The 12,982-nt window shown below is 33.1% G+C and overlaps 1 protein-coding gene across 2 annotated transcripts in view; it reads right to left on the bottom strand.

The window, feature by feature from the left end:
- Positions 1-8,578: 8,578 nt before the first annotated feature.
- sall3a (spalt-like transcription factor 3a) overlaps positions 8,579-12,982 on the bottom strand; it is a 31,084-nt gene continuing 26,680 nt past the window's right edge. The window contains exon 4 of one of the 2 annotated variants that reach the window (XM_058746923.1): positions 8,579-9,085. In XM_058746923.1, the coding sequence (XP_058602906.1) occupies positions 8,654-9,085 (432 nt within the window). In that variant the 3' untranslated portion in view covers positions 8,579-8,653. Of the gene's footprint in view, positions 9,086-9,775; positions 9,839-12,982 lie in introns of those variants that run through there. The other variant, XM_058746924.1, reaches the window with a different exon arrangement.

Below are 12,982 nucleotides of genomic sequence, written 5' to 3'. Positions count from 1 at the left end.
CTCAGCTCTATATTTCTTCGCAGCCCGGTGAAACACACCAAATTGAGAAACTAACGGAATGCATAGTCGATATAAAAACTGGATGACGAGTAATTTTTACTGCTAAATTCTGAAAAACAGAGGTGTTAATTATCGGACCTAAAACCCCACATGTAATAACCTAGAACATTATCTAACACTTGACGGCTGCTCTGTCAATTCTTCTTCATCAGTCAGGAACCTAGGTGTGCTGTTCGATAGCAATCTGTCATTTGAAAGCCATGTTTCTAGCATCTGTAAAACTGCATTTTTTCATCTCAAAAGCATATCTAAATTGCGACCAGTGCTCTCAACGTCAAATGCAGAAATGTTAATTCATGCGTTTATGACCTCAAGGTTAGACTATTGTAATGCTTTATTGGGTGGTTGTTCTGCACGCTTGATCAACAAACTACAGTTAGTCCAAAATGCAGCAGCTAGAGTCCTTACTAGAACCAGGAAATATGACCATATTAGCCCGGTTCTGTCAACACTGCACTGGCTCCCTATCAAGCATCGGATAGATTTTAAAATCTTGTTAATTACTTATAAAGCCCTGAATGGTTTAGCTCCTCAGTACTTGAGCGAGCTCTTATCGCATTATAGTCCTCCACATCCGCTGCGTTCTCAAAACTCTGGCCGTTTGATAATACCTAGAATATCAAAATCGACTGCGGGCGGCAGATCCTTTTCCTATTTAGCACCCAAACTCTGGAACAGTCTACCTAACACTGTTCGGGAGGCAGACACACTCTGTCAGTTTAAATCTAGATTAAAGACCCATCTCTTTAGCCTGGCTTACACATAACACATTAATACGCTTCTATTATTCAAATCCGTTAAAGGATTGTTAGGCTGCATTAATTAGATCAACCGGAACCGGGAACACTCCCCATAACACACGATGTACTCGTTACATCGTAAGTAGAATGGCATCTACGCTAATATTTGTCTGTTTCTTTCCTAGTCTGTTTCTCAGTCCGTATCCGATCAGATGGTGGATCAGTACCAAGAGATGATGTCTACAGCCCTGATCGTCAGCGGAGACCAGGACACCCAGATGACCCCCAGAGATATATCCCCAGATATATCAACCAAAAATAACAAAATAACTAAAATATAATAAAATACCTAACTACATAATACTACTATTAGAAATTGCAACAAAATTAAAATAGAAATATAAACTTTTGAACTGCGGGTTTCGTCTGGTCAGAGGAGAACTGGCCCCCCGACTGAGCCTGGTTTCTCCCAAGGTTTTTTTTTTCTCCATTCTGTCACAGAGGGAGTTTTGGTTCCTTGCCGCTATCGCCTCTGGCTTGCTCAGTTGGGGACACTTAATTTCTAGCGATTATCGCCGATTTGATTGCACAGATACTATTTAAACTAAACTGAGCTAGACAATGACATACCTGAATTCAATAATGAAATGCCTTTAACTGAAAACTGTTTAATCTTATCATTATACATTACTGACACTCTATCCTCCAATTTGATACTGTTAAGTGCTTTGACACAATCTGTATTGTAAAAGCACTATATAAATAAAGGTGACTTGACTTGACTTGACTATTTGAGGTGCTCACACGCTTTGGCTTTGGTGATACATTTTGTAAATGGGTTAGATTACTTTGTACTGGGCTCACCGCAGAAGTTTTGACCAATAATGTGGTCTCTAAATCTTTTAGTATCTCTAGGAGTTGCCCACAAGGGAGTCCTCTTTCACCTTTATTATTTATCCTTGCAATAGAACCATTCGCCATAGCGGTGAGGGCGCATAATGATATTTATGGAATCCGAGAGAGTTATCTGGAACATAAAATAGCATTATTTGCAGACGACATTATTTTGTTTTTGAAAAATCTGAGTAGATCTGTCCCTGCACTCCTGGATCCCATTGAAACTTTTGGAAAAATATCTGGATATAAAGTTAATCACTCCAAATCATCTATAATGTTACTTAATGAATCAGAGAGGAAAAATAACCAAGATTATGCTTCTATCTTCAATTCAACAGATAACTTTACATATTTGGGTATAAAAATTGTTCATGAGGTGAATAAGATTGCTCAAATAAATTATGACCCAATTTTGGAAGCTACTACCTCATCAGTAGAACGCTGGACACCTTTACCCATCTCAATTATTGGTAGGATAAATATCCTAAAAATGAATATACTCCCAAAATTTCTCTATTTGTTTCAAAATATTCCCCTACCCCCTCCCTCGTCTTTGTTTGCTAGAATTAAGAAATTGTTTACTAACTTTATTTGGCAAAATAAACGTCCCAGGCTACGTCTACGTTTATTATACCTGCCATTTGATCGAGGAGGACTTAAATGTCCAAACATCCAGTGGTATTATTGGGCAACCCAATTGCGTACAATAATGTTTTATTTTTCATCTGAAAACCTTCCTGCTTGGATGGAGTTGGAAGCATGTTCTATTAAACCAAGATTACCATTGCACTTATACCTGTATTCGCAGATCGCAAATACTTAAGAAAAACACAGACAACCCTATTGTATTGAACATGATTAATATTTGGTTTGATTCTTGTAAATATTTGAACATAAACCCCTCCTGGTAACGTTTCAGTCCTATTTGGGGAATGCTAATTTTAAACCAGGAAATGTGATGCAGGATTTCGGATATGGGTTGAAAAAGGTTAAGGAAAGTGCAAGACATGTACAATGAGGATGAAGTATATATGTCCTTTGCAGAAATATCAACCAAATATGGCATTCCGAAGACCCATTTTTTCAAATATCTTCAACTTAGAAGCTTTATATCCTCATCTCAAAATCATTAATTAGATATTCCTGTCATCTCCCCATTAGAGGCCGCAATCACAGGTCACTGTTATGATAAAGGTTTAATTTCCTCTTTGTATGAATTGTTTGTATCTGGGTCCAACGAATCTTCAGAATTTAAACTAAGATTATGGAAAGAAGATATAAATGATGAAATATCTCTAGAGGATTGGAATGAGGCATGCAAGAAGGCTCAGATACAGACAGTCAACAGTAGTTTGAAACTCATACAATATAAATGGCTGATGCGAACATATATAACTCCTGTTATGTTGCACAAGTTTAATGATAATATTCCTGATACCTGTATAAAGTGCAATGAGACAAGAGGTACACTGTACCACTGTATATGGGAATGTGAGAAAGTGAAACCTTTTTGGCAAGATATAATTGATATGATTGACCAAATTCTATCAAAGAAATTACCACTGGATCCTAAGCTTTTTATTCTGGGTATATATCCTATCAGTCCTATCTTACAAAGCAAAGAGGTCAGATTCATTGAAATGTGTATTTTACAAGCCAAACGAATAATTGCTCTTAATTGGAAAAATATCAATGAGCCAAGAGTTGGAAAGTGGATCAAAGAAATGGCGTCAAACATGTCAATGGAAAAGATCACATATATTGTCAAAAAGAAACAAAACATGTTTGAAGATGTCTGGAGACCTTTTACTAATTTCTTAAGGCATAATGTTAATGTTGATAGCCTGCTACAACAAGATTTGAGGGAGTAGGGTAATATCATGATCTACTTTACAAACTTGGGAAACACTCTTTACTCGATTTAGATACAGTATCTTTAAAATTTTAATTTTTTTTTTATTTAATTTTTTTTTAAATGTTTTTATTTTTATTTAAATTATTTTATGTATTTATTTATTTATTATTATTATTTATTTATTTTTTTTATTTTTTCCCTTCTTTTGTTCGGGGATGGGGTGCTGGGAGGGAGAATAGGGTGTAAAATGTTTGCTGTGGTTACAGGTTTGTTACTTATTGTGTAATCTGCTGTAATATGCAAACTGAAAAAAGTAATAAATATATTGTTAAAAAAAAAAAGAGTGCAAGAAGCAGAAATAAAGATAAATTAACTGAAAGTCTGTGACACGTCATTTTTTTTTTTTTTTTTTACCATTATGTTTGTTGATTATCACCATTACTGAATTTGTATTTGTATTGATATTTCTAAATGCCATTGGTAGTTCACCAAATTAAAAATAAATAAATCTATTTGCAATTTCCTGCAACAGATCTGCAACTCCCCATGCCTTAATTTTTCATAGAATGCTGTTGTTGTACTATTACATAAGTAGTTACATAAACTGTAGGTCCTTGGACTGGTTAAAAGAGATTAATTTTAAGGAAGTTCTAAGGTCCCAGCCAATGGGAACACTACTGACCCAAATTAAATTAAATGTATTATTTAAAAATCATGAGAGCTAAAGCTTCTAGTAATTCTAAATTACATTTTTTGTACACATCTCCAATGTAATTTAATTTACCATAAAGAAAATAAGCCAGTATACAGTGATTGTATGGTAAATTTTAAATTGCAATATTTAGAACTACTTTTCAAATCCTGGTAGTTTCTTTACATGTTTAGGTTGTGTGCAAGATCTAAAGTTATAAATACTACTGAAATATCCAAATCCTTAGCTGTGACATTTTTTAATTATATAAAGTTTCTCATGATAAAATTATACTGATGTGAGACACATTGTATTAATTTGATGTTATAAGATTAGTATGATCAATAATCTTGTAGCATGCACTCCAACTTTTTAAAATGAATTAACCACTGTTTATTATTATTATTATTATTATTATTATTATTTGTAAATATAGGTATCTAATATCCAGGTGCCTAAAACATAGGATCAGTTTCCTATTAGGCACATTTACTCTGTTTGCATTGCCTCGCACATCATCGCAATGCAGCTCTCTTGAGATCACTGACTATAGTTACAGCTGCTACAGCTGCTGCACAGCTACTTACAGGATTACATAAATGCGGGACAGAACATTCCTAACCATATTTATTTATTGTAATTATTATTCAATTATTTAGTGCAGTATGTAACAATTCAGTGGACTCTTTATACTCTCTATGAAATGCTAAAATAAAATAAATAAATAAAAACATACATACATACATAAAATATTTTTATACTCTCTTTAAAATGGACTGTTCTGTAAAATCATAATTAATTGTAATCCTGTATGAATTTGTTTTTCCATGGGCTCTCAAAATATATTTTAAATTCAATTGGTGATATATGATCAACGGTCAGTTGTGAGAAATAAAAGTAAATAATTATATTCATCATACACATACAATAAGAGGCCTACAGAGACAGTATATCCAGCACTGCTGCTAAATCTGCATCCAGTAATTCAAATCGTTTAAGCTAAAAAAGGCTTCCTTTAAACAAAGCTCTTTTTAAACTTCAGCATATTAAATTATATTATTGAATTTCATAAAATTACTCCACTCCCAGGATAAAACAAAAGTCTTTATATTTTTGATCAACCCTGAAAAATGAAGATTGAATTTTTTTATTTGATAATTGTAAGTGATAAGCACAGAAATGTCTGGAATGCAATAATTATTTAAAAAAATAAAAAAATAAAAAATAAAAAAAACACAGCAAAAACAGGGCAAGAAAATGCACAGTGGCTTGCAGACAGAAAGAATAATTTGTAAGAGATTACCGGTTAGGGTTCTCAACTCTGGCTCTCAAGGTTCGCTGTCGTGCAGAGTTTAGCTCTAACCCTAACCAAACACACCTGGACAAGCTAATCAAGGTCTACAGGAACACAAGAAAGGTTTAGTCAGTAGCCGCTATGTTAATTGTTTAAACTCATTTTGCAGTATACTTGCATTGTAATCAGGCCTGCATAATCATTTTTTAAGCATTAAATACCTTTTAGAGTGCCTGATTGGATCAAGCAGTTATGGTGTCTGCAGCTTGGTCATGAATGTCATCTGTTTAATTCGGTTAAAGAGGCATTTCTTTAATTTAATTCACTCTGGTGTTTAGATGCAGTTTTTTATCATCTGGATAGCATTCAGTTTTTTTTTTTTTTGGTTTTGTTTGTTTTGTTTTTTTTTGTGTTGTTTTTGTTTGTTTGTTTTTTTTCAAATTTAGTTTGAAGCTGGTGTTTGATGCACTAAAATATGTTGTGTAAAACCATAATTAGAATTGTAATTAGAAACCAAAATCTTGTTACTTTACTTTAATCTCAAAACTTTATCTTTAATAAACTTATCTATATGTAAACATGTTATGTGAAATAGCTTATTCAGGACAGTACTACATATAAAATAACATGCAAATTTCATGATCCCTCTTATTTTGTTGCAATTATTAACATTTTGCACATTCTGCAAGGAGTATGTAAACTTATGAACACAACTGTATTTACTTATTTATTTGTTTATTTCTTTAAATTTAATTCACTGTGAGATCTAAAGTACATAGATAAAGAGAATACTATTTTTTTATTTTGCTACACTGGTCTTTTATGAGCTTGAGTCAAAGTTTAAGTTAGGGTTAGGATGTAACAATTACAATTAGTCTTATTAAAAATATATATATAATTTAATTTAGGTAAATTACACACACACACACACACACTACTTTTAAAGACATAAAATATTAGTTTCCATGTGCAGTAAGGTACATAACATTTTTTTTTTTTTTTTTAATATTCTCTAACACAGAAATACACAAACACCAAAAGTAGTTATCTAGGTATTTAATGAGTAGCCTCATTTGTTTGAAGATCCTGCTTGGATATCTGGTATCTAATGCAATGAAATACAGAAATTTGTGAGTGTCCAATACTTTTGGGGGCCACTGTATATTTATGTGAAAGTGTTCTTATTTAGGGTACATAAATATTTTAATTAATATATTTAAACTTATTTGATTTGTTTCCTCTGTTTTAAATTTTGAGAAAAAATAACGTGATAAAAAAGAAGTGGTCATAAGTAACAGAGACAGCATTAAACAGACAGAGTCTCTTTTTATTTTATTTGAGCTTAATTGGACAGAACGTCTTGAAATTAGGGGGCAGAAATCTCATATTTCTGTGCTACATCCAGAACTCACTTTTACAAACCCCACAAGTGAACAGGATAAATAAATAAATAAACAAACAAACAAATAAATAATTAATAAATAAATAAGATGATGATGATAATAATAATAATAATAATAATAATAAAATGTATGTAGATAACTCAGGCTCACATTAATACAATCTCACAAACAAGACCATTCCTCTAAAATGTGCATTCCCAAACATGACAAATCACCATTATTATTATTATTATTATTATTATGTATAGGTATGTATGTGTGGGTGTGTGTTTGTGTTTGTGTGTGTGTGTGTGTTTGTTTGTGTTTGTGTGTGTGTGTGTGTGTGTGTGTGTGTGTGTGTGTGTGTGTATACCTGTTCAGGTGGGGACTTAAACCTGAATACACACAGACTCATGGAGACTCGTGTCACGGTGGGAACCTAAATTGAGGTCCCCACAGGTAAACAAGCTAATATTTATTTTTTTAATCTAAAAATGCAGAAAGTCTCCTGTAAGGGGTAGGTTTAGGTGTAGGGTTGGTGTAGGGTGATAGAATATATGGTCTGTACAGTAGAAAAACCATTACGCCTATGGAGAGTCCCCACAAGGATAGCAAACCAGACGTGTGTGTGTGTGTGTTACAAAATATTTGGTAACACTTTATTTTAGGGTCTCTTAACTAGTTGCTTATTAGCATGCATATTACTAGAATATTAGCCATTTATTAGTACTAGTTAAGCACATATTAATGCCTTATTCTACATGACCTTTTTCTACATCCCTAATCCTGCCCAATACCTAAACTTAACAACTAGCTTAATAACTATTAATAAGCAGCAAATTAGGAATTTATCGAGGGAAAAGTCGTAGTTAATAGTGAATAAGTGTTCCCTATTCTAAAGTGTTACCAAAAATCCATACCAGTTCTGTTTGTACTAAGTAGATTTGCTGTTAACACAAACTGTTTTTATAGAACTGTTTTTTTTTTTCTTTATAAAGAATAAAAAAGAGGCTTGTGATCGTAGCAGCTTTAAATATCAGAGTTGTCCCATTATGTAGCATATTGCACATTTGCAAAGAAAAAAACAAACAAAAACTCCTCAATATGATTGCATTGGTATAATGAAGTTTTTTTTTTTTATTATTATTATTATTTTATTTATTTCAATGTATATTTAAAATTAAAATTTAGAAAAGATGAAATGAAACAAAATAGATTAATAGAAACTCAAGAGTAATTAAATATATATTAATACCTGCTTTTAAATTCATATAATAAATATTAAGACACAGATAATATAGGACTATGGCTGGAGAATTCATGTAAATATTAAAATAGTTACAACTTTTGGTCAGGCATCTAGAAAATGAAAAAAGCTCAAATTTACAATTTCAATTTCACTATTATCTTTCCACAAAGACATAGATCTTCTTTTTTTTTTTTTTTTTTTTATATATATATATATATATATATAGGTCAGAGGGTAATACCACTGAAGAAAGAAACATACTGATATAAACCAGTAAGCACCATGCAAACCTGTCAAGACAAATGTTTTTACTGAATGTATAGTAGGACTGAAGAACACTAAATACTAGAGTTCCAAATCTAAACAGCATATCAGACTTAATTTGCACAATATAATAAATACTTCAAACTGGATTAAGTATTACTCTTTCTATTTTTTATTAATTCATTAGTCTTTTTTCTGTATCCTTTTCTAACTGTACATCATCATTTAATCCTGATTTCATTGTCCTCTTCCCTGAATCTGGAGAAGGGATGTCCAGTTCTCATTTCCAGGTTAGTCTTCTCAATTTCAGTCAGTGGCGGGCTGCTCCCAGTGCGAGACCTCTCCATCCCTCCTGACATTCCTCCTACAGCAGAAATGCCACCACCACTTAGACTAATGGGAATGGATGGAACGCCTCCATTCTGAATGACAGAGATTTCGTTGTTTTTCATTGCTAGTCCATTGGCAATGGCTACAGCATACTGATTCCAAAAGCCTGGGTCTATGTTGATTGCTCGTGCTGCAAGATCCTTCTGAAAGATTTCATTGAATTTAATGGTGTCTCCCCCTAGGAGAGCCATTGGATTGTCCACTGACAGTCGTCTTCCCCGCCGGGCTGGGGCATTGTTCCACATGTGGGTTCCCATGTGGACCTGAAATGAGAATGCTAGTTCAGTTTATGTGCATCACAAACAAATAAATAAACAATATTTATTTATATGTTTATATACTTTTGTAATATTAGTCAGCTTTATAAATATATATCTATAATATATATATATATTGAAACTTGTTTTAGTAAATTTAATCTCATTTGAATTTAGTAACTAGTAAAATTAGTAACAATATAGATGCAAGGAGCAATTACAGGGCCAAGCACCTTAGTGGCAGATCTTATTTTGTATTCTACAATATACAATTCTACAAATACATTTACATATGTATGTGCTTAATAATCCCATACAGAAAGGTAATATATTCACATATATGTGAAGCACTGTTAAATATACTGAAATATATTTCGAAAATATATTTTAAAAATACATATTGCGTGTGTGTGTTTACATAGGATATTTCTGAAATTATATTCATGCATCATGATTTTTAATCAATGTGTTTTTGCAATGCAGCAATGCATTTTGTTTCTACACTACGTTTACCATTTTTAAAGCTATTAATATATCATATTATATTATATTAGATCCTATATTCTCATTCAATTTAGGCCTACTATCCACTTAAACAATATGTCAAGTTTCAGGACAAGTTTCTAATTTTATGTACTGGTACTATTTATGTAAATGCTGCGTAACTTTCACGTGTTTGATGGGCGCATGCGTTGAACATTCGAGGCGCATTTAAACTGGAGTGGAGGGAGTTTCCATGGAAACGGGGCGGCAACTCAGCTGACAAGTAGAAAAAAAACTCAGTCTCTCACTGTTGTTTTTACTGCTTTCAGGTAAGTGTAGTCCCTAAAATGACACAAATAATACATACAACTGTTCCTGACACTTTCTTACATATAATTGACACGCTTTTGTTGAATATTTACTTTACAGAAATGGTTCAGTGTAATCAGAGAAAGTCCATTAGCTTCACAACCGTGAGCTAACTATAGAGGCTAACTATTAGAGGTAAGCTAGCTATAGATTTGAGCTCTTATTTATGAAAGTTTGGGATTTTAATCACTTATGTGTTGATGAGTGATTTTTATAGCTTTGTAAATGTTTTGCTGGCAATTTGTTAATGGATGAATTGAAATAAGCTAATTAATTTAACCTAAAAGTATGCACTGCAGGGTAGACTGAGTACATTTGAGACATGTGTACAGTTGAAACACCTTAAATAACTTGCGTACACAAGAACCCCGAGCCGTGATTTTTGCTCCACATATGTGTATTAGTGTTCTCTTTGATTGTGGGCAATTTGAAATGTGTGCGTCTTTCCATTCTGAAAATATCGGCAAAAGTTTTTCTTCCAAGGTGAGCCTTCCACAATGAATAGCTTCTTATTATTTTATGATTGTTAAACTTAACATATATCATTGCAAACGTTACTCTGTGCTCTAAAAATAAACATATTTTATGACATTGTACCATGCAAGGTCTTTTCATAATCTACAGAAATGTGCGAGCATGTCAGTAGGGTTGAGACACAGTGTATCAGCTGGACCCAGATTGGTCTCCTATCGCCTCACATGCTGTTTAGTTGTACAGTGTTATGATAATAGGATAAAAGTCACATTTACACATATGCTACGCAAATTCTGTTAAAAAATTATATTTGTGATATTTCAACTGTCTATTATTAATGGACATATTTTCTAACATGAATGTTACAAGGATTACATAGCATTTTAAGAAATATACAAGGTGGTAAAGTGGGTACAGTTGAGACACCCTTAACTACGGTGGCCGATAGAGCTCAACGCGCTGTAAATAGAAAAAAACGCCTGCAAATTAAGAAAACAACTTCATCAATTTGACAACACACGAGCTGCAAATGCTCACAACACAACCAAATAAAGAAACACACTGCAAATACTCACAACACAACCAAACAAAGAAACGCTGCAAATAAAATTCTTTATTTGGTTGTGTTGTGTGAATTGGCAGCGCTTTCTTTATTTGTTTGCTAGAGCATTTGCACCACCTGCTGTCAAACTGAAGAAGATGTTTTCTTGATTTGCTGGTGCTTTTTCTATTTGCATGTGTTTTCTGAAGTCGCAGCGCGTTGAGCTCTCTCGACCACCGTACTTAACAGGTTTCTATGTACTGTATACAGTAACAGTCCAATCATAGAAAATAAAATGCATACAGAGGCGGTGTTTGTTTGTGTACTGGTATTACCTACATTATGGGGACCAAATGTCCCTACAAGTATAGTAATACCAGTAAATTCACCTTATGGGAATATTTTTTAGGTCCCCATGATGAAACAAGCTTATAAATCATACAGAATGATTGAAAATGTAAAAATGCAGAAAGATTAGAGTGATACGTAGGTTTAGGGGTAGGGTTAAATAATACACGGGTATGTATATTGTTATTTTTACTGTTATGTTTACATTTGTACTGTTTGCCATATATTTTTGTAGTGTTAAATATTTGTTCCTGTTTTGTTTAACTGAATCTGAATTAAATAAAGCAAATAAATACATTTACTTTTAAATTGTAATTATTTAAAACTGTAATTTTGTTATTTATTACATTTGCTATAAATGGTTAGCCAGCTTTAGAGCATTAAGAATGGGTGTCTCAACAGTACCATGCTACTGTTTCAACTGCACACCATATGGGTACAGCTGAGTCAAAAATGCACCTCATGTTTATGAGCTAATTGTGGACAATATGAACTACTTATGGCTATTATCAATTTATGATATTTTAGTACACAAGCAAAATAAATATCATGTGAAAAATCACTTCATTTCAGCATCTAGTTTGTATAGTGATGAAAAAAGCAGAAAGTGTCTCTACTGTACTCAGTCTACCCTACTGTTAATCCACTTACATAAACTAAAATGGGCTGAAGTTAACATTATTTCAAACACGTTTTTATCTTTCATTGTAGACAAATATTGATTAAAATTGTACTGTGATTTTAGGAGTGTCAAAAAAAAACCTCTAATGGGAGCTGCTGACAGAGATATAGGAAACACGGCTGATCTGAGAAAGCTTATTAAAGGAACAGTTCACCCAAAAATGAAAATGTGATGTTTATCTGCTTACCCCCAGGGCATCCAAGATGTAGGTTAATTTTTTTCATCAGTAGAACACAAACGAAGATTTTTAACTCAAACCGTTGTAGTCTGTCAGTCCTATAATGCCAGTCAATGGGCACACAATCTTTGAGAGAGAAAAAAAAACATGCACACACAAATCCAAATTAAACCTTGCAGCTCGTGACGATACATTGATGTCCTAAGACACGAAACGATCGGTTTGTGCGAGAAACTGAACAGTATGTATATAATCTTTTACCTCTGATACAGGCAATGTCCAACCATCCTGAGCTCATCCACAACATCCGGCGCGTGACGCGTCAACGGTTCTGGAACATAGATATATACAGATGCTGGTCATATAATTAGAATATCATCAAAAAGTTGATTTATTTCACTAATTCCATTCAAAAAGTGAAACTTGTAGATTATATTCATTCATTACACACAGACTGATATATTTCAAATGTTTATTTCTTTTAATTTTGATGATTATAACTGACAACTAAGGAAAATCCCAAATTCAGTATCTCAGAAAATTTGAATATTACTTAAGACCAATACAAAGAAAGGATTTTTAGAAATCTTGGCCAACTGAAAAGTATGAACATGAAAAGTATGAGCATGTACAGCACTCAATACTTAGTTGGGGCTCCTTTTGTCTGAATTACTGCAGCAATGCGGCGTGGCATGGAGTCGATCAGTCTGTGGCACTGCTCAGGTGTTATGAGAGCCCAGGTTGCTCTGATAGTGGCCTTCAACTCTTCTGCATTGTTGGGTCTGGCATATCGCATCTTCCTCTTCACAATACCCCATAGATTTTCTA

The sequence above is a fragment of the Onychostoma macrolepis genome, chromosome 16, assembly GCF_012432095.1.
Source record: "Onychostoma macrolepis isolate SWU-2019 chromosome 16, ASM1243209v1, whole genome shotgun sequence".
NCBI lineage: Eukaryota > Metazoa > Chordata > Actinopteri > Cypriniformes > Cyprinidae > Onychostoma > Onychostoma macrolepis.
The sequence above is the reverse complement of the archived record's forward strand: the minus strand, read 5'-3'. Positions and strand labels throughout refer to the sequence as shown.